This window comes from Diospyros lotus, chromosome 9, assembly GCF_014633365.1.
Source record: "Diospyros lotus cultivar Yz01 chromosome 9, ASM1463336v1, whole genome shotgun sequence".
Classification (NCBI taxonomy): domain Eukaryota; kingdom Viridiplantae; phylum Streptophyta; class Magnoliopsida; order Ericales; family Ebenaceae; genus Diospyros; species Diospyros lotus.
Window position 1 is genome coordinate 27,215,225 of NC_068346.1, and position 23,983 is coordinate 27,239,207.

General features: G+C 34.7%; 1 protein-coding gene across 1 annotated transcript in view; it reads left to right on the forward strand.

Annotated features, from left to right (window-relative positions):
* The first annotated feature begins 1,290 nt into the window (after positions 1 to 1,290).
* The window catches only part of LOC127809173 (protein ACCELERATED CELL DEATH 6-like), a 39,552-nt gene continuing 16,859 nt past the window's right edge, over positions 1,291 to 23,983 (forward strand). Inside the window, exons 1-4 of the mRNA XM_052347904.1 lie at positions 1,291 to 1,450; positions 1,864 to 2,099; positions 17,526 to 18,005; positions 18,124 to 18,276. Of these exons, the coding sequence (XP_052203864.1) occupies positions 1,892 to 2,099; positions 17,526 to 18,005; positions 18,124 to 18,276 (841 nt within the window). The 5' untranslated portion in view covers positions 1,291 to 1,450; positions 1,864 to 1,891. The remainder of the gene's footprint in view (positions 1,451 to 1,863; positions 2,100 to 17,525; positions 18,006 to 18,123; positions 18,277 to 23,983) is intronic.

The following is a 23,983-nucleotide window of genomic DNA, read 5'->3' on the forward strand; positions in this document are numbered from 1 at the left end:
AATTTGACATTTTGACCTTTAAAAGATAATTTTTCTTTTTAAAAATAAGTTCAAATTGGCCACTGGCCCAAATAAACTATGAAACTTTCACAAATAAAGATAAGTTAGCTAACCATTAATTATTGATTGAATTATAGACTTAAAATTGTCATCTAATGGTTTTAAAATCGAAGCTCTATGGTTGGCTAACATTCCCTTGTTTATAAAACTTCAATAGTTTATTTAATTCATTCTAAAATTCTGTGATGAATTTGACCCCCACAGCCAAAATATCGCGGTCCCTAATTTTTTTATTAGTTTTATGTCACCTTAATTTAGTTTGAGTTTCAGATAACAGCGCATATCCCCCTGATCAAATCCATCATGTTCAGTTTCTCTTTTCTTGTCTGCACAAAGGTGAAGTCCTTCACTTTAAAGGCTCCCACACACTATTCTACATATGTGGGAGGGATTAATTACTGTACACGACAACGTGCCAGGTAGGAGACACAATGCATAGTACCCACAGAGAGTTATCCTCACATGAGGATGAAACTCTCACACTGCGACTGTCATGACTCGAATCTACATCTTTGTCTTTAATCTATTATCTGACTAATTGAATGTGGGATGTGTGCAGAGAAGATTAAAAAAAAAAAAAAAAGTTATTGTGAAAGGGGTTGGAGTGCACGTCCTTATTATAATATATAGTAGATATCTCTTGCACCAAAAGGAAATCTAATCTAAAACTGGTTCCTTGGCTACTATCTCTATCACTTTTTTTTAAAAAAAAAATTAAATTATTTCCACTTTGTTTTTCTTTTCTCACTAGCAATCTCTAACTTAGAGGTTAGAGACTCCTTTAAAAGTCTAGATAGTGATAATAATAATCCTATAACTCATCTAGCGAAGCACTTAGAACAAAATCTTAACTGGGGTTTTAGGTTGAAGAAGGCATTATAATCTTATGTATACAATTATTCTTGGAATTTTGCACGTCTTGGAGAATACCCAGAACTATATCATATCAAGGTTGCAGGTAATTAAGAGGAATATCCTACTCATTCCAAGACATAAGGAATAAAGCCATGCAAGGTAACCTCCGGAAGGAAAGCAAAAGCGAAAAAAGCAAAGAGTAGAACGAAAGGCACGTGAGCCTCATCTTAATTAGTACTGTTTCAATCTTCAAGATCACATAAAGAACCCATTAGAAACAAATAATAAATGGCATACAAAACTTTATATTTGCTTTAGTTCTTCTCTTCTACTTAATTTCTGTACTATTTTATTAATGGAGAACATCGGGACATGCAGTAGAGTAAATCTGGAAGTGTGAACGGGGAATTAATCAGTTTTGACACATTTGTTCTTGCTTTGCGTGTGAGATTTGTATTCCTTGCAATGAATTAATACAGGTGACTAAGATAACACTCCTCAGTTCTACCAAATAAGCTCCAAGATCGCTGTGCAGGTAATCAAATGATAATATTTAGAATTTAGAATTTAGAATTTATGTAGCCACCTCCGCTAGTAAAATTAACACTTGTGATTTTCTTTGATTTATTTTTATCTTTAAACTGTTTATCGGAGTTAACATGAGCAACATCTACTCGGAATTGTTAATGACTAGCCTCAATAAATTTTCTTTTCACGGATGTTCAAGTGTTTGTTTACAGTACTTTTGGCTTCCAACAACTCGGTGGTATATATATATATATATATTATATTCATCAGATTAAGTCCCTTGTGAAGTTCAATTAAATCAATAATCTACCAACAGAAGCTCAATTAAGTGGACCCAATTGTCCATGTAATTTTCCCAGTAGAGAAAGACATGTCTCTCTCTTATTAATTGTGTGTCCCTGTGATTTTGATATTATATAGGCTGGAAAGGAAAATAAATACAATTAGGATGGCATTGGGAAGTAGAAATGATGCAACGAATAACCGGTCTTCAAGTGAAGGATCGGAAGAAGGAGAAAGGACTGATACTTCTGATGATTATTCGGATCAGGACAGCTATGAACCAGGAAACCACAATGCACAGCCAACAAGTACTCAGTCCCCCAATGAAGAATCGGAAACAACTGTGTCTCTCAATGAAGAAGCAGAACAGGAAGGTAAAACGAATCACCCCAAAATCCATAAATGTTTTTGCTCCTATCAGATTATTTTGAATTTGTTCTTGTTAAAATGTACTGGATTGCCCTTTTTGAATTAGTTGTCTTATATTTACCAACTTTAGATAGGATGTGCGTAGCTGTTCATTTGGCCAAAACATTTACAAGTACCAATACCATGATGTTGAGTGAACCAATTGTTTGTCTTTCATATTTTTCTTTCCAAAATCTTCATTTGTTGGGTAACTCCTCAAATCCCATATAATTAGATGAAGATGAATTTCCAAATAATTCAAATTCTGATAAAAAAATAAAAATTAATAAAAGAAACCAAATCTATGTAGAAATAGAAAAACCCAAAGAGTTGGGTTACAAATAGGTTAGTCATGATAAAGTTCTGTACAAGTCAATAGGATAGCTAGGGTTCATTAGATGTAAACATTTATTCAGGTGGAGTACTGAGAGGATGGAGAGTTTGCCCCATTTTTCTAATTAAGAACTTGTAATTTTAGTGATTTAGTCTATTATTTCTCTTTTAGAATCAACAACTTACGTTTCTTGAGAAACGTGACTAAGTCTAATTCTTTTTGCTATTGTAGTTCCAATTTATGTGTCACTTGTTCATTGTGATCTTAACATTATTTTTTATTTTTTTATTTTGTTGAAACCATGCAAGTCTCTGACTAGTGCTTCATCATTTTAAATTAATATATCAGAAGGCAGATAGTATAATTAATAGGAAAAGAAGTACGTACGTACATCATACCACAAACTAAATGGTTGAGTATACATACAAACTCCATTTGTTTGGTTATCATAATTTTTCTCTCCTCTTGGACTATTACATTACCCACTACTTAATTTGTTGAAATAAGATTGGGCTTTTCCATTGTCTAAGAAACCTTCTTAATTCTTTTACACAAATAATTGCAATCTAGCCATTCTTTTTTCATGGCTTTCAAGTCAAACTCTTAGCTCATTAGTAAAGAGTGAGTCTAGAAAACTTAAAAGTCACAAGGTAAATTTTGTGTATTTTGTGCATTGCTTTTCATTTTACTTTTGGTTTCTCTCTCCCTCCATTATCATTATCCTTGGCCTCCAGAAGCTTAGTCATTGGACTCCTAGTGACCCCATTTGAGAGTCGTGGGTGACTCCTAGATTACTTTTGGATTTGACAGATTAGTCTTGGGGGCTTTTTAGTTAAAGAAAATAGTCTCAGTTATTTAAATACAAGAACTTTCTAAATAAGAATTTTAGATTTAGAAAACGCTCTATCTTTAAAATTAAAATGAACATTTACACTCTTAAAAGAAGTTTTCTTACTAATTTGGAGATTTTGGTAACGTGATTTTTCAAAAATATTTCTCAAATCATCTCCATTCCCTTATATAAAACAAGTTACATTGAAAAAAAAATATCTTTTTGCATTCTAAGTTTTTAGATTGAAAATTAGTTTTGTATACTTCTAATATTTTGAATGCAATTTTTAGTTTTTTTTATAGATAACAAAAATTAAAGATTTTATAGAAAATAAGACTAAAAATAAATTAAAGTTATCAAACAACCTATTATGTGTTCTGTCATTTTAAATGAAGATACAACCTAAACATGAAAATTTGTAATTCAGAACAAAAAACTGAAAAAAAAAAAAAAAAAACTATACACTATATGTGAGAGTTCCCATATTTTAGGGCAGACACGTTTACATGCCATTAACAGTAAGTTAACCCTTGAAATTGTATTTTCTTTTTACTCTCCACATGCTTCTTTTCACTTGTATCAATGTTAATGGTATTCACAGTTCCTACTTATCTCCTAGAGAGTTTCATTGCCACCGTCATAATGGTGTCCAACTTCAAGGTCCGATTCTTGGAGCTCTATGACGTGGATGAGATGGCTTTAGTATTTTATGGAGAATTGATGTAAGGAAAATTTGAAGAGAAGTGGTTCTAGGCAATTGTTTTTATGGCATTTTCGTAAATTTTGGCAAGTTTGAAGTGTGCGATTCGGGTGATTTCAGAGGCTAATTTCAATGGAATCGGGCTAAGAATTCAAAGTTACAAGCTTTGCTGGTAAGGTCCGTGTTTTTTTGGACAAATTCCTTTGTTTGGATCTCGAAATTAATGTTTTTGCTATTTTAGAAAATAATTGATTTGATAATAACTTCCATTAAGAATTGAATTTTAATATGCCGTTTCGAGGGATTTTCTTTATTTCAATCTAATTTTAATTTTGTAATGAAATCTCAATTTTGCCTTTTTTGGTAAGATTTGGGTTTTATGATTTTGGAGTGTTTTCTAATTTCTTAGTCATATTGGGAGTTGTAACCTATAAATACTATGTTTATAGGACGTTTTTGTAGTTGATTTTGGAATTCCCAAAAAAATTTATGTTGAAAATTTTCCCATAATTCTCTTCAATTTTTCGGTATTCTTTAGAATCAATGAAGTATTGATTGAGTTCTATAACTCGACATTCATGAGGGAATCAACGAGTTTTTAAAAGGCTTCTGCTACGTCACTCTGCCATTCCTCTCGCCCCTAATGTTTCTCTCATTGCACAAGTGAATTTGCCGCATCCCACAATACTACCACATCTTTACCCATCTTACCTTTATGATCTTCTCTCAATCACGCACTCACTTTAGCATCTCAAACCTTCATTAAAGCCTCCTGATCAAAAACTTCCAACCATGACTTCTGCAACTCTTGCACTCAGTTCTGTTTCACTTCAAGAATAGAATCACCTTATGTATTGTCTAATAGGTAAAATCTTTTGTACAAAACCAATGCATCTTGATCCGGTTAAGATTGATCATCTCAAGGTCTTGGAATCTTAAAGGAAGTTCAATTCTTTCCAACCTCTCCAAAAATCTTTCCATTCTTCATTTCACAAGAGCCAAGGACACTAATACGATCCTCAACATAGTGCCCTATAATATCACTAGAAAATTAATGAGCTTTGATGATGGCATTCGAATGTTAGCCCATACAATTTGGATTTCTCCCGTAAATCATTCTAGATTTAGACTTGAGGGTTGCCCCTGAGGAAAATGCACCAACCGCAAACTCTTGGAAAGTTGTAGCCATATTAATTTAGTATTCTACTAGTAGTGGATGAAGTACTCGATTTCAAGGTTGGTTGGTTAATTTGATTGCCTCCATGCAAGATTTAGAGTGGACATAAACAAAGCCTTACATGCCTCGATAAAGGTTGATGACCTAATTATAGATCCAGTATTCCTCTCAATTTATTGTGAGTCTATGGGTGATATTTTTTATAGATAAAGTTTAACATACCATTTGGTGATGGAATGTTTTTAAAATATACGAAAATTATGTATTCTCTAGATGCCACATACATCCATAATACATGTTCACATTGGTTTAAAACCACTACCAGCCCTAACACCTATTGGCCTTTCATCTGTTAGTTCTTTTTCTAAAAAATCCATAGTCAGAGATGCTAACATTCAAGGACTAAACTTACCTCCTCAAAAAAATAACCACAACCTTGATAAGTCCCCCTATTTTAGTTCTGATGACACTATTCCATCATTGGATTAATAGCCTACATGAAATATAAATTAACCAAGTTAAAGGGTCCTAATATGTGTACCTTCAAATCCACAAAAGTGCGATGACTATCACGCCCTTATATCATACTAGAGCCTTGATAAAACATCTAGAGATTAAACCCCTATTCCATTCTTACATTGAAGGTCACTATAAATCAATTATGGAAACTCTAATAGTCCTTAATCCTTAGTACCACCTACCTAATCTCACCCCAAACCCTACCTTACCTAATCTCACAAGATGGTAAATACAGATGTTATTTTCAGAAATACAACAATTAAGTTTATAATGTGGGAAGATCAGGGATAGGTAGAGCTAGGTATGAAAATCGATGTGACTTGCAAGCCAAGAGAAAGTGGAAGGTTACTTCTTGGGGAAGAGCTCACATCATTGTCTAGGGAAGAGTTCATAACCCTGCCCGGGGGAGAGATCAAGAAGCTTGAGTCTCTTGAAGAAGTAGTTGTGGACTTGAATAAGCAGTAGGATGTTGAAGCGAGAGAGAGATGGATGACTGCCTGGGGGAAAGCTCCACGATTTGGGAGAAAGCAGATACAAGACAATACATCGTTAGAAGGCAAGCAAGGATTCCTCCTACGCTGGCCCTTTGATGCTTAAGTCAAAAGCAGTTGTGGTAATGATGTTGAATAAACAGGTAATGGAAGTGTTCGAGATAACAGGTAGTTACTCCTCTAAAAAAATAAGTAGATTAATATTGTGTTCTAGTGTAATTAGGTGAGAGCAACTGAAAGGTGATAGAAAAATCCCTCTAAATACAAGGTCGGGGATATTTATACCCTCTAAATATCGATAGTGGGACACATGGCACACATATACAAAGGATGCATCCAGTTATCCCTGGTTAAGCATAGATTAAGCTTAGAAGAAACACCCTAGAGGAGTATAAGCCTAGTGACTTTACAAACTCCATTTGTTTAGGGAGGTGTAGGGTGAGACCATTTTCAAGGCGCGAGTTATGGAACATAAGGTGTTCTTTTCAAATTATAAATAACTAGAGGTGCCTTTGAATATAATCAACCTTTATATGCTAACTGTGGTGGTTTATGGGTAAGGGGATGATAGGGAAATCTTCCTCTAATTCTAAGTTTGTGTTGCATGATGATAATGTGTGTTAGCAATGTAGGGCATGTATAAAGGTGCAAAGAGGTCACTTAGATTAGTTACAAGTTCATTACTTTTTAATGTTGAAGTAAGGACAAAGTTAGTCATTTTAGTGTGGTTATAGGGATAAGGGTGGTATTGGACTTACTCCACTATTGTAGAAGGGTTAATTGTTGCAGTTAAGGAGTAGCTTCTCTACCGTGGGAACATAATTATGTAGAGTGTGGTTTGTTTTCAATGCTAGTTTTATGGTATGATAAAGGTAGGCTTAATTAGTTCACTATTTTGGGTCTTATTTTATAATTGTACTTAAGGAAAAATTAGCTAGATTGATATTTTGCTATTATAACTTCTATTTTCTTTTGAATTTTTCTCTATGTTCTTGTGTAACTTAGTATTACTACAACTATAGTTGTTGTGGGTAACAGTAGGAGAACATGTACAATGTATGTTAGTATGCTATTTTTTTCGTATAAAGGATAGGCTCAATTGGTCATTACTTTTAACTCATACTACAATTTATATATAGTAGTATTCAAGTCAAAATTAGTTAATTCTTTGCTATTATATAAGTTTGTTTGTTTTGTTTTGATTTCTTTTCCTATGTTCTTGCACAACTTATGGTATGAAGAATCCTACACCAAGGAAGTTAAGTTTGAATACCATTCAAAATACAATAGAATATACAAAAAACTAAGATAACCAAGCTTTCTTTTTCTCCATTTTTCTTTGAAAATTGTTCTCACTTTAAGTTCATTACTTAGTCTTTAATTATTTTAACTAAACTAGTGCACTGTTGAGGATCCTCATTCTTAGACTTCTAATTGCACTCCTTGGAATCTTAGGATGCAAAAAAACCACCATTTGGAATGTGTGATCCTGATAGTGATTCTAAGGGCTAAGAGGGAATCTGATACCTAGGTATGGAAATAACGATGTAGGTTGTGGATGTTAAAGGAGATACATACACTACTATATTCTATTTGAAGTTTATTTATAGGATCAAGTTGAGTTTGTGATACAAAGTGGGGTTAGTGCCAACAACATTAGTGAGTTCGCTCCATAAATTTTATTGTGTTGGTGATTGTATGTATACCAGCTCTAAGAACTTGTATGAGGAAAGGATTGAAGAGAGCATTAACTAAGAATGTTGGATGGTTTTCCTATTTAAACCAAGAGCTAGTGGAATTCTAGATGATTCAAGCTCTTAAAAATGGTACATAGTTGAGGGAAGAATTCATTAACACACATTTTTTAGAGAAGGTGTGATCAATTTTCACATGAGAGTAGTAAAAGTCTCCTAATCTTTCATAAGAGCATAGAGTTGTTATGGATTTCCATTCATTTCTTGATTTGGAGTCCATAGATTATAGGTCTTTGAAAGTTGATTCCAACCCAAACACGAGCATTTATACTAACCCCATGCTATTGAAAAGTTCTTACCAACTCTTTGTAGGTAGCCAATGATGCGACCAATTCTTCTGTCATTTTCTACATTCATCTTGCTTGGAGGAAGTCTCTATAAATATAGAAAGGATAAATGGAAAAATTAACTTCTTATTTCTTTTTGTTCAAGATTCCATTCTTTAATGGCTTTGAGTTTGTTTGTGATGTGCCATGGAGCTTTGAGTACGTCACCTAAACATCTTACTTTTGTGAGAAATGAATGACAAATATATTGCATGTGGTATCTCTTTTCTAAATTGAACCTTTCATGCCCCAAGAGTTTTGGATGATTGCCTTGATTACTTGTTTGCTAAAAGGTCTTGCATAATTGATCTTTTTAACTTGACAACTTGCTTGGATGGTTATGAATAGTTTGGTGATCATTGAGTAGGTTTATATTGACCTACTTTGAGGGTGTTCTGTTGGAAGACTCAATGGGAAGTTAGGGGTGAAGATAAACAATAGGATAGAAGGTTGCTAAGATTGGGGCAAAGTGGGAGACCAGGGTAAGAGAAGGATGGGATACAGAGCCAGTTGCTATTACTTTGATATGCGAGTTTCTCTTTATTACATAACTCCTTAGATTTTGATTAGGTTTTCTCTTCGATTAATGGTAAAAAATGCAAGATTTTATCATAATCCCCTTACTTACATGTTATTATATTGACTTAAACATTTGTAATTTATAGGGATATTCGAATAGGAAGTTAAAAGATTCAGATATAAAGGATATCAGGATTGAAAGCCCATTCGGATGAGAACGCACAATTGAGAGTATTCGGATACTAGTTATTCGGATAGTACTACATTCATTCGGATAGATACTAGGAAGAAGTCATTCGGATAGCTATGCTGTAGCATTCAGATATCAATAGAGGCATCAACTCATTCGAATAAAAAGACAAGCATTTGGATGTGAAGACCTAGCATCATCCTAATATCAAAAGAATCTATTCGAATGAAAGAAAAAAGAATAGGAGCATTCTCACATCGTGATGGAAATCAATTCGGATGAAGCAATTGTAGCATTCAGATATGTATCGATCTGCTCCCACTTGTGGGTGTCACTCGTGAATAATCGACCGAATTACTCACCCAATAAACTAAACACTAAAAGGTTAGACTACGTTTCAACAGGAAACACCCTAGGTGGGAACTAGGCTTTGTTGTTCCCTTCTCTCTACTAGAGGAATTGGTCCCAAACACAGACAAGGAAACACAATAGAACGAGACCCGAAACTCGAGTGAGATTCACCTTTCTCCAACTCGCCTCTCAACAAGCCAAAGGTGACCCAAGTACAAAGCTAGCATAACAAAACACTTTGCTGAGTATTGGGGATTTATGGGGACATACCTTTTTATCCTTACCTGATCCGAGCTCGGCTCCACCAACCAAAGCCATATACATCAAACTATCTCACAATCACCTATCACACCATAGTGATTACAGTAATTAGATACATTTAATGCCTAACAACATATACATTCAATCACAGGATTACATACATGAAAAATGCATAACATACAACTCGGGCAACACTGCTAGTTGCCACAATAGCCTCTCGGCACCATCCCTGCTTGCATATGGACTTGCATTATCTACAACATGAGGTAAAACCTCATGAGTCATAAAGATTCAATAAGGGTGTAGCGCATAAGTAAATGAAGCATGAGAGAGCATGTAATACAAAAATGCAATGCAACATGGGTAGTTTTCCATGCCTTCATAACCTCCATAGGTTAAGGCATCAACCAACTATTTCCACAACACTACTCCTCCATATGCCCATAGGTACATTAGAACTTATACCATGCAAGTATTACCACTACATGCAACTCTTAAAGACAACCATTTACAAATGCATGCAAGACCACCACCCTTGGGGTCATCCCTTACTTGGCTCGAAACCTCCTCTTCTAGGACCACTGCCTCCCTAGTTGAGCCTAGATGCAACCACACAAAACCCAACTCCACTAACATCAGATATTAAACCAATGCCCTCAACTATACCATATACAGTAAAACCACCTGACAACAACTCAACCAAAACAACCCCAACCACGGGCATAAACCAACCAACACTTTACATTACATTATTCCTCATAATGTTCATAAATAGAAAAGAATTAATTATTTTACCTCATCGAATCTAGAGGAGCAAACCGGCCAACAACTAACATTGGCATTGCCTCTCGAGCTGCCCCTTGCATCTAAAATCCCATTTTCGAGCCTTTGGCACGCTTCCAGAAACCCAAATTAATTTCCAGAATTTTCTCCCATTTTTTTGAAATTTTTTGGGTATTTTTCCCATTTTCCCTTATTTTTCCATATTCTCTTTATTTTATTTTATTTTATTTTCTATTTTTTTTCTTTTATTCTTCTTCTTCTTCTTCAGCTTTTCTTCTTCCTCTTGGCGCACACAACACCTGTGTACCAGCCGGCCACTGCCGCTGGCCTCCTCCACGACCGCCGCTGCTAATCCCATTGCCATTGTCGGTCGACATCGTCGGCCCCACAACTACCATTATCAGCCGACACCGCCACGGCTTCATCGGCCTCCCTTGAGCGAACTTGCTCGCTGCCAGCTCTACTTCGGATCGGCCGTGGTCGCCTACAACGCACCAGCACGCGGTCGCCGCTCGCCTTGGCCTCTAGCCGCCTCCGAGCGGTTACAGCCACCACTGGCGCCTCCGTGCGCTTGCTGCCCTGCTTGCTCGCTTCTCTTGGCCACTGCAACAGCAGCTTGAGGCTGCTATTGCCATAGCCGAGTTTGGCCCTCTCTCTCCCTCTCTCTTTCTCTCTCTTTCATTACTACCCGATTTCTGGGTCTCGGATGCTCTCGGCCATCGCTCGAGCTCCCTCATTTCAAATTCAAAAAGAACACTCTCGGAAGCTTCCATGAAGCTTCCTCACGCACACATGTTTATATCTATATATATATATACATAAAATTACACATTAACCCCAAATTCTCCATAATTGCACTTGAGAACCTCTTAGTTCCACTTAGAAATTTTGATAGTGGCACTTGGGCCCTTTAAAGCCTTAAATAATTATCATCCAGCCATTTAAATTATTGCTTTCATCAAAATTAATTATCGACATTTATTCGATAAGGATGATTTCGTCCCTACGCCTACACGGGACCTCTATTCCACCCGAAAATGCTTCAGGGTTGCCTCACATGTAAAACCAGACCACCCCTAGAGTCCTTTCAACTTCTCGGAGGTCCCCTGCAACCATTCGGTACTGACACCCATTCGGGTTTATACAGAATTTAATCCTAAAATTATTCCTGGTTGGATTACTTCCAGTGTCATTAGCATCACCTCGAAATGCACACCAATCACATGCCCTATCTCCTAGATATCTAAGTCCTGAGGCACTCATTGTCCTCAATTCGATAATTTTATTAATTAATTTCTTGAAACCGACTTTCAGGCATCTTGAACCACGTGAGCTCCTTTCAAATCACTGGAAATTTTTTCTATTTTCCAATACCATGTAATATGGGGGTATTACAGGATGTCAGACATAAGTCCCAAAACGACTGTCAAATTCATTCGAATAGAGAGCTAGTTATTCGGATAGCTTGTATCGAAAAAGAAGAGAATCAAGGCTACTTATTCGAATAGAAAAATGGTCATTCGGATAGCATCATCGCTAAGGAAGATCAAGGGCCAAGGTTACATATTCAGATAGTGTTGGATTCATCCAGATAACACCACTGCAAAGGAAGAAAATCAAAGTAGCATATTCGAATAGGGAGCTGGTTATCCGGATAGCTTGCATGTGCATTCGAATATAAGACAGAATATTCGGATGGTACTTCAAGGCCACTATAGATAATTCACTTAAAGCACGTAGTGGCACGAGCTGTAAATTCTCACCCAGCCATGGGCTGATTCCCGAGAAAGATTCTATAAATTCCTATGGACCTCAATCATCAGGGACATGAAAAATTTCTGAACAATTGTCTAAAGTAGTTTTTACTTTCTGTATCGCATTTCCATTCTATTCTAGAGTTGTTTAATTTCAGTATTAGCTTAGAGTTGAAAATTTTTAAAAAATGTAGCTCAATTATGTTTTTAGTGTGTTGTTAAACTAAGTTAGCATTTACATTTATGTGTTTTGCTTTACTGTTCCATTAAAATCGCTTCATAGCTTTAGCACTTGCTTTACTTTTAGTTCTTCATTTTAAGTTGTTTAGTAGTTAGTTATTACAATTCTTGTTTGCCTTGTTTCGTTTATTGAGTTATTTTGAGGATGTGTGGCTAAGTTCATACTTGGACCAAGGCAAGGACTGTGTCCAACACCACTGACTCCCAAGGAAGCCGGACCTCAAATGTTGAAAATAGAGACTGATTTAGCTTGAACAAATGTTTTTAACCTAAATCTTTGAGTTTGGATTAGAGCATACGCCTAACATAAAATTTTCATATCATGTATGGAGATTGCTAATCTTGGAAATGTTATCATGCCCAAGCTCAAATGAGTGATTAATCTAGTTGTTTTGTGTTATTTACACTTCCATTTATGGTAGCTGCTTAACATAGAATCTCTCATATCATGTATGAAGATTGCTAGATCAAAGGCATCATTATCTTGAAGTACTTAAAATGGTAAATTAGTAAAGAATTCCATGTATTGAAAATAATACCATTGTGATGCAATTAAGATCATCATTTATATGTAAAGAAGATCATTTGAGGCATTATAAGTAGAGTGGATAAAATGAAAGAAATGTGTAGTAAGAGAGGTAGCGGAGGATTAAAAAAAAAATTGGTGAAAAACTCTTAGATCGGACATGAGGTATAATGATATTATAAAAGATGTGGCTATAGATAATGATTGGAGAACTAAAATCTATGTGACTTTGCCTAGTAGAATTGAGAATCGTTATGACAATACTTTAAACACTAATCAAAACTCAAAAGCTATAGGTTTCTCCAACCACCAACCACCTTCCACTAAATAAATGAATAAATAAATATACAGAAAAGAAGAAAATGCTAACACTATTTCTCTACCAATTTGTCTTTTACCTTTAAAGTTGCAAACGGCAGTTAAAAAAGAAGAAGAAGAAAGAAACATGCATGCATGCTATATATAGTAGCATTAGTGAAATTCAAATTCAAAATCAAATTTGCTTCCCAGATTTGATATCAGAATTTGACTAACGGACTTGTGAGGCTCCTCATTTGGGTTCTTCTGTCCTTTTATTCCTTCTGATCACATCAATTCTACATTATTATTTGTGCTTTATTTATCACCTTTTCTTTAATTTACCTTGAAATATATTAAGTAAAAACTAATAAACACTTGAAATTTGTTGTGCATGTAGGAGAGCTAGTAAGAGATTATCACAAATGAATACGAGTATTCGAATTTTAAGTCTAGTCCATGACCCACAATCGAGTAAGCTTGGATTTGTAACTTGTCACGATATGATTTTTGATTCGATATTGGTCTAAAACAGAAAATTGAATTCTTCATACAATATATTATATATTATTTATAATGTATTGCTTTTATATTATTCTTAAACCCAAATTTCATATTTTGTTTTGTGGAAAAGTAATTAGATGTTAAAATTATGTTAATTTTGTTTGTACCCTTGTGTGTGTGTATATATATATTTGGTTCCTTGTTAATTGGCTGTATTGTTACACATTTTCTCCATATGCAATTTTTTGCAGTTTACAAAATCAAAGTGTGAGTGCCTCCACCCATTTTCTCCATATGCAATTTTTGCCTGATAATGATAAAGCGGACATGACATAAGAAAAGGAGTAATTTGGTTAAAAAAAAAGAAAAGGAGTAATTCAAGAAGTTCAAGAGGACAGCTACTTGGACCATTGAAAATAGATTTTGGATCACTTCCAATCTAGTCCCAACTCCCAACCAAACATCATTTGCAAGACATGGTACCCTACTACCCTTCCAGGAATGCAACACTACACGCTGAAGACTTCAGCACATGTAGCACATCTTAAGCAAGAAACACCTTAAGCAACCAAGTATGTAGCACATCTTAATGAAATATCAGTTACCAGTCTCAAAGGATTGTGATTGCTTTTACTTCAAGGTGGTTATAGTTTCTTACACATTAAAAGGGGTGAGCGCTTCTTATTTTCCATTTGCACAACATGGTTATTCCCTAGTTTCTTAAGTTAGCATAAAACTAGGTCTCCTTTTTGGTATTCATTAGGTTTAAAATCTTCTTACTAGTCAATTACTTACTCTACCAGCTTCATCCTAAACTGAATTATATGATCTCCTTTTTCATAAAACTAGTCAACTCACTGATATTCCAAAACCTCCTGCATCTTCTTCTAGAATTCTGGTAACCAAACACTCCATCCTTAAACGATAAACCTCAACCTGACCTCCAAAAACCACGAAGCTACAAGCTTATGCCATCAAAATGTTAAAACATAGGCAACATAATTTCACATTCTTACTGTTATCCTATGTTAAAAGATTGATTTGATAGTCATAATGTTTTATTTTTTCCTTTTCTAACAAGTAACTGTAACCAGATTATACAAGATTTATAGCAGAGGAGCTCTATACATTTCAAGACATAAAGCTAGACCTTGAGCTCTCTGCATTTGTGAAATTATCTACTAGGCAACCAGAGGCAATATAATATCCAACAAGATAATACTTGAGGCAGCCAGCCTGAATAATAAGCAACGTAAATTCCATCCACCAAAAAGGAAGCTTCACAAGCTAAATAGACAGCTTCTTAATTGATCCTCAATCATGTAATAGTGATTGATCGAACAAAAATTTGATTTATTAATGGCAAATGGATTGATTGAACAAGAAATTGAATTACATGGATGGTTAATTCAATTTCCAACCAACCAAACAACACAAAAACAACAATGTTGATCAATAATTATGATCTAATAGAATGAATTATCATCTAAATCTCAACCGATAAACAGAGGATCTGGGATAACACGCAAGATTCATACGTATAGACAGATAAATAAACGATAGAGATACATTATACACAAGTTGGGGACAAACCTGATCAAGGAAGAACAACTATCGCGGAGCAATCGAACTGTAATTTACCCTAATTCCAATCAACACTTCTCTGGTTGCATGTGCGACTGATCAGTGAGCGAGGGAGGGCAAGGCCGAGGCCGAGGGCGAGAGCGAGTGAGAGTGAGCGAGGGAGGGTGAGGCCGAGGGCGAGAGCGAGTGACAGTGAGCGAGGTAGGGCGAGGCCGAGTGACAGTGAGCGAGGGAGGGCGAGGCGAGGTGAGGCGAGCGATCGAGGGTGATGGAGGGAGGCAGCGAGGCGCGAGCTAGAGAATGTTAGGGTTTGCAGGGGGGATTTTGGAAGAGATCGAATTGGGCCGAGTGCGCACGGGAGGAGAATTGGGCTGGGTGCGCGGGGGGGCTTATATAATCCTATCCCCGGCGGTTTTAAAATCGCCGAGGATGGATAAACACAACCGACGGTTTTTTGAAAACCGCTGGAGATGTGTATCCCATTACCGGCGGTTTTAAAACCGCCGGTAATTTTGACCCATCACCGGCGGTTCAAAAAATCGCCGGTAATTGTGGTGTTTTCCCGACGGTTATTAAAACCGCCGGTAAAACTTCGCCGCCAATGACCCTTTTTCCTGTAGTGAGTGTATGTAATGGAAAAACCTCAAGCTATTTTAAGTTGATGTTATTATTTAGATATCTTATTGGGAATCAGTTGGGCTTGCCACAAAAATTGTCTTAACCCAAGATTTACCAATAAACAGTTAAACTTAATTTCTCGCAACAATCAGATTAATTAAGCAACCAATTAACCTAGCGTGAATATCTCTTTTCCATATATAATCTCCTAGTGAATTGACCTGGACTCATCTGAAAAATTTAATTTCTTACTACCAGTTCACTCGCACACTGGCGAGTATAAACACTTCATCCAATCGGTGTTGGATAAATATTCGATTGAATTAACTTGTTTTGTTGTAGGGTGAATGATTTGCAATCACTCTTGTAACATTTATTCATATTGAGATCAATCTAATAGAGAAGAAGTCTCTTAGAAAAACCCTATTTGATGGTATTTTGATTAAATGATTGTGGTCGGTTTAGGAAATCTAGCCTTACTATGATTAAGATTTGGAGCTTAAAAATAGGTGTAGTTTGATTTAATTATGGATATGGGTGCCATGACTCAATAACTAGAGTCCTTGAGTTGTGAGTGACAGATTATTTGGAGTCGGAATGTATGTTGGAAGGTTTTTCTTTTTCTCTATGCAAAAATATTTATTAGTGGATTGTCCACATGCGGTGGGACCTTAGATGTAGGTTTGTTGAAGTCAAATCATGTTAATTTTTTCTTCTTGTTATTTTTCTCATTTGACTTTTTTTGTTTGGTTTGCATGATCTAAACCTAACACTATTTTATTTTATAATTTGGTAGCTAAATTGATTGTATTTTCTATCAAAGAAGAAATAAGGGGAGAGATAAAAAAGGGAAGATTTTGTGGAAATGATATTTAATTCTAAGCATGTAACACCATGCTTTATATTAATAGTTTGACTTTGAATAAGTTGAGAATTAATTGAATGACAAACCAAATTAAGGCTCCTCAAATATAAATTAATATATGCTATTTGATCTTATCCCATTTAATCTTGGAAGATCATGTTTGAGAAGATTTTTACTTTCCAATCTATTGCTTGAATATAACAGATTTTCAAAGAGAAAGTTCGGATTTTCTTCTAAAATTGTACTTTCAAATGTAGTAGTGGTCTAGCAAATTATGCCAATATTTCTAGCACTTTTCATTGCAAGAACTAATTAGAAAACACTAACACAAAACTAAAACTCTTGAAATATAAATTAATAGTCTTTTCATCTTTTCCCATTCAATCTTCAGAGATCATCTTCAAAACATTTTCTACTTTCCAATATATTGTTTGAATATATTACAATTAAAGAGCAAGTAAGGATTTTATATAAATGATATTCACACTTGAAATTATACTTTCAAAATTTCGATAGTAACCTAGTAAATCATTCCAACGTTTTTATCATTTGCACTTGCAAGCAAATAAAATCGATAAAACTTTACAAGGAAATGGATGACCTCATGGGAAACCTTTCTTCATAAATCATCATTTTCCATATTGTTTCATGTTATTCATATTTTTGTTTTTTTGCTAACACCTTCTAAGCTTATGCATAAATATAAAACATTTGGTATTTAAATTTTGTATATAGATTAAGTGTAATAACAGATGAAACTTCTGCAGGTATTGACAAAGAAATGCACCTAATGAATTTGAACAAGTTTTTACAAAAGGGAGATTGGACACATGTTAAGTACTTGCTTGAGCTATATCCTGATGCATTAACAAAAAAGATTTCTCTATACGGGGACACGACTCTTCATATTGCGGCAATATCAGGACATGTGAAGATTGTGGAAGAGTTGGTTACTATGACAAGTGCAAAAGATTTGTTGCTAAAAAATAACTTTGGTGAAACAGCTCTTTCCCTTGCTGCTTGTGGGGGAATTGTAAAGGTAGCCAAACCTTTAGTGAGGAAGAACATTGCCTTGCTAAGGGTTAGAAACATTAATAACCATATCCCAGTGGTTGTAGCTGCTCAATTTGGCCACATAGAAATGGTGCGCTACCTTTATTATATGACTCTAGAGGAAGAACTAGATCCAAAGAGGAGTAAACAAGGTGCTAAGCTTCTTACCACTTGTATTGTAGCCCAAATCTATGGTAAGAAAGCCAACTCAACTTCTCCTTTATATATATATATATATGTATATGTATTCTCATTGATCATGATATAGAGCTTAATCTTTTGGTATGCGTTTGGCTATTGATGTCACCATAGATGTTGCATTAGATTTGGTTCGAAAGTTCCCAGACCTATCTATTACTATACTAGAAGAACCTCCAGGTGGAACATTAAACACACTGGCTACCAGACACTCTGCTTTCCCAAGTGGAACTCAACTTTCATTTTGGCAGCGGTGTATATACTTATGTGGGTATTCTTCATTCACTCAACTAATTTGTCCTTTTAATAAATTATTGGTTTTATTTACTTATGTCTTCATCTTTGTTGGTCTAGTTATGCATTTTAATATGGTTTTATCTTAGCATACTAGCATATTCTCTTTTTTTTTTTTTTTTCAATTTTATACTCATGTTAGTTTGAACATAACAAAAAAAAGAAAAGAAAGAAAGGCATCAACAAGCTTTGACATCTACATGGAATTCTTATTTTTATACAATGAAATTCCATTCCTTAGTAAGTTGAACGGATGTAGAGATATAGCATTATGAAATTAAAGTACACAATAAGAAAGCAAATAATAGGGATAGAACATTAAGATTTACACAAAAATCCATTAAGAGATATATGATGGAGGTATTGGAAGCATAGTTCAAAATAAGTAACATCATAAATATCAATTATAAGATGAACTTGTAGTTCTTTCCTAATTGTTTATTTCTATTACCTAATGGAGACACCTACGTAGTAATAGTGGTAATATTTTAGAATCACATGTTTGAGGATCTTCTAACCATATGATATGATCTCATCCATAAGAAAGGGATAAAAGATAATGTTTGAGATCTCCAAAAATCGCAGATTCTTTTCATCTAGTTTTTGTGTCTTTTAAATAACCCTTAGTTTGAATTTATACACTATGAGTTTCTAAGATTGGCTCGAGTCATTATAAGAAGGCTTTTAATGCTCTATAGACTTCTTCTTTGTGTTAGAGTTCCAATTGGTGTCCAAATGGGGCATATAGTATACAAGCCAAAGTTCATGGTCTCACTTTCTAACTCACTAAGTACTATTATTTGAATTGAGAATTGACTCAATTGTGTTTACAATTTATTCAAATGGCATCATTCAATCTACATATGGTATATGAATTTATTCAGACCCCTTTAGTTGTTGTGATCAATCTTTATTTTTTTTTTAAGTATAATGCAATGTTTGATGTGAGTTCTAACATACATCTAACAACTAGATAAAAGAGTAATATCCTAACCCAAGTGTTGCTTATGAATTGCCAATACTAAATTATACCACTTTCTTTAGCAAATTGGTGAGAAAAAAAAATTAACAACTCAATGAACATGCTTATAAATTATGTTATTGTTGATTCCATAATATGAACATCTTCTCAACCTTCTATTTGCATGTAATAAACTCAATTTAGGAAGTAAATTGTATATATGGTTTAATCAATAATAAACCTTTACATATGGGGTATTTACCGTTAGTAACCTTTAATTATGAAATATAATTGTTGTAATAAAAAAATTGGCAAGTATAAAAATGATATGAAACATAAGAATATGCCTAAAAGGAAAACTAATGTTAAGTACTAAAAAGGTTATTTTCATGATTTGATAAGTAGATTAATGAAACCCATAATTACATACTATCCATCAAAGTGAGAACACTTGGGGAGGTCAATCAAAAATTTTCTTTAGAAGTTGACTTTAATGAGAAAACTTGTTATCTTGCCACCATTTCTTAGAAAATGAGCATTAATCTAGGCATTTAGACATTTTTCTTATTTACGAAACTTTTGAGTGCCATAGAGTTTTTATTTATTTTTTTATTATTATTCAAAGTGGCTAGAGTTAATGTTCAGGTAAATCTTGGATTTTATACCACCTACTGGGATTTAAGGAGATATTAAAAACACAGAGATATTCATCATTAAGTAACGCAAGTGGAGAGAACAAAATTGAAGACATTTCTACCTCAACTTAATCACATTATAAGAAAAGATCATCATTATAAAAACTGCTTGTGACTAGATGTGGTCATTATGATGCAAGGAGATGATCTTTCAAAATTGATTTTATGTTTCTATCAATTTCATTAGAGGAAACTATCATGAATAGAAAATGGGAAATGACCTACATTAATCGCTAACAGAACTATGGGCCTAGTGAAGGATTTTATGGATCATAAGTGCAGTAGAAAAATAAAAATTTTTAGTCATAAATTCCTTTAGGATCTCTTCAAGAGAATAGATTATGGAGGAGAGGGCAAAGTATTATCTCTTGAAGTGAAGATTCAAAACCAACACTTGATGGTGGCGATCACGAAGCCATCCAAGTGTGTGGCCTATAACGGTATCCACGCAAGGAAGCAACACCAAGAACCTCCAAGGAGGTAGCTTCCTAAGACTTGAAGAGTGCTAGCTTGAAAGGGGCAGCATGGGAGCTCTCTCACAGCATGCCACACGGCATCAATGGCTTAAAGGCACACCAAAATGAACCACATAGGGGCTATTTATAACCCTTAGGCTCAAACCCTAATTAATGAGGTTTGGGTTGCATGGTATTTTAATCCCATGTTTTAAACACTTTAAAACATAGTATTGGGTCTTTCCTTTCACTCTCATTTTAGACTTTATGTTTTAAACACTTTAACATAACCCTTTTGAGACTTATGTTTTAAACACTTTAAAACAACCTATTTGGGCCTTAGTTTTAAATACTTTAAAACATCCCATTAACATACCCAAATAGCCTTATGTTAGTCCATAAATAAAATTCTAATTAATTAGGTACCATTTTTCACCAAAACCTAAGGCCCAATTAGGTAACCTAGTCCAACTAGGATTTTAGGTGGAATTTGGCAAACCTAATTTATGGTTTCCATTTATTTTAACTCTTTACAAGAGTTTCCACAAACCCTAAATGAGTCTGCCATTACCTAGTGACATTTTCCCTTATGCACGTGACCCATTATGCTTCTAATTCTGTTAGCAATGACCTTTCTCAAAGGCCATAAACCAAGAGCAAAGTCTAGCAAGCCATCATAGCCCCCAATTATTAGAAGGATCGAGTTGTGATCACTACCTTTTAGTGGTGGTCTTCCTATGCAATTCAATCCTTTCATTGGTTTAAATTGTCTCGATCAAATAAGGATATGGAAAAAGTATAACACCCCCTCTCCTAGGACTGCCTGAGAACAGATGCTATGGGGAAAATAAAATAAACTAACTAATAATTTGAAATCTGATACCATAAATGAATATCTCAATCAATTGAAATAAAAACTCCGAGTCAACTAAAAACCATAAATTCTGTTTAAGGGATAATCCTTCAACTAAAATATAAAATAAATATAAACTGACAAGATATTATAAACTAACAAACTCCTAGACATCTTTTATTTTGAGCAGCTCCACGTACACACATTACTGATCACTGCTGCTAGGCCCCACATCAGATACTCCCCTGCTAGGGACTGGAATGGTGAAGAGTATAGGGTGAGCTACAAAGCTCAGCAAGTAATAAGCTGAAAAGAATAACTAAAGCTGAATCGAAAAATATCGATACTGATAAATTACTTACTGAACTTGTACTGAGTATAATCACTATCAGTTTGCATTCACAAGAATGTAATGCACATAAATTGTAAATTAAATGCAAGTATGCAATTTTGGCACATAGTCCCACACAATCTGTAATACATACCTAACTGATCTAAATCCTACTTATATAAAAACTATAAGCACATATTGTGGGCAATAAGCCCCTGGCCCCCTGGTCGTCACCAGGCGAGAAACTCGTAAACTAAGTTGTAATTGAAACTGATACTGGTGGGATCCTCGCAGACTAAGACGCCTAGCGTGCATAATACAATGCTCATATAAATGCTGGCACACGATATGTAGTGCTCCATATAAAATCATGCTCAATGCTCATACCAAGATGTATGCACATAATCTCACGAAATAATGTTGAACATGTCATAATAAACACTAAACATGTAATCTCATCTTCAACATATTGGATTACAAAGATTCTATGAATTATGTATTATGGTATGGGCATGATTAACTTGTTATATTTTGACATAAAATTTCAATATTTGGAGGTATTGAATATCTTTATCTGAATAAAAGTTGAATTAAAACATCATTGGAAGTTCACTTGGATTTCTGGAAAAGCCATCCGGATATTAGGGAAGATATTCGGATATGAGAAAAGACATCCGGATATGAAGAAGGCTCATCCATATACACTGGTGCTCAAATAAGAAGCTATTCAGATATGCTGGGATATATTCGGATAGAAACTAGGACATCCGGATACGATTCTGGACATCTGGATACAGAAAGAGGCATCCAGATATGCTAGACCTATCTGGATAGAAGGAAGGGCATCTGGATATGAGCTATCCGGATGTACAAAGAACCATTCGGATAGATATGCAAGGAACTTGGAACTCATCCAGATATGGGAAGACCCATTCGGATATCTGCAATTAAATTTGAGGAACATGAACGCTAATAGAGATTGAAATTTGAAATAAAACTTAATGATTCTACACCATTCTGAATAAAATATTGGGAAAACAAATACCAATCGATATAAAACAACTTTAAGGAGGATTCAAAGATAATATTTGATTGAATCGCTATAAAGATCATGCATATATGAGAACTTACCTTTAAAAGAAATAAAAAGAGGAAGGAACTTGCAACTCAAAGGAAAGAAGAAAAAATAGGACTTGTACTCCAAATGGGAAAAGAAGTAATAGAACTCACAATCCAAAATGGAGGAGTAATAGAACTTGCAATCAAAACTGAAGAAGGAGTAATAGAACTCACAATCCAAAATAGAGAAAGAGTAATAGGACTTGCAATTCAAAATGGAGAAGGAATAATAGGACTTGCGATCCAAAATGAATAAGGAGTAATAGAACTCACAATCCAAAATAGAGAAGGAGTAATAGAACTTGCAATCCAAAATGGAGAAGGAGTAATAGAACTAGCTCATAACTTCAGTGCTATACATATATATATATATATATACATCTCTACTTACTGATATAAATCTGAAAACTATAACGATGAACTCGAATAATCTGAAAACGAAACTAATATGAACCTGTAATGGAAGAGATTACAGGGAAGATACTTGCCTCGATAAATCTTGATCGACTCTCGCGATCTGAACCAAAAATCTCCTATGCAAAGCAACTTCTACAACTCATAGATTTCTTGGCTCTCTGCTCCTCACGCGGCGTGAAGAAAACTATGGTTTATGTGCTTTTATATAGATAAAGAAATAGCCTTAGAAGCCCATCTCCTACTCCTTTTATAATTTGGAGTCCTTTTTCTTAATTAACTTGGAGACTTCAAACCTAAACCTTCTCATGTATGGATTCCCCCATTTACATAATATCTCTAATTAAATAATTCCTAATAATAGAAAATTATTATTTAAAACTCTAGAATTACCTTCATGCCCTTGCATTTAATTTTCACATAATTTAAATCCTTTAAATGCTATTCCTCTCATTTAAAAAAAATTATAAATTGCCACATTAAATAATTAATTGGCAAATTCTTTTAGCCAAAAATTAAATAAATAATTAAATAATTCTCTCTAACGGGTCGTTACAAAAAGTGTCAATCCTTTCCTTAGTTTGATCATAATATTCTTTGGTCTCCTAGAAGGATGATTTCCTTTGGGTTAACATCCAACTGTAGCCACAAACTTCAAGTCATCTTTCATCAAAGGGCCCATAAGATATATCTTTTCTTAATTGGGATCGATGAATCCTATCTTGACCACTTATAGCCTTTGCATGCTTCATGGCATACCCAATCATTGTTGAACTCACACCTTATTGAGATGTTTCCATAACAATGTTAAAGTATATGAATCCACAGGCAAGGCACTATGATGTTCTCAAG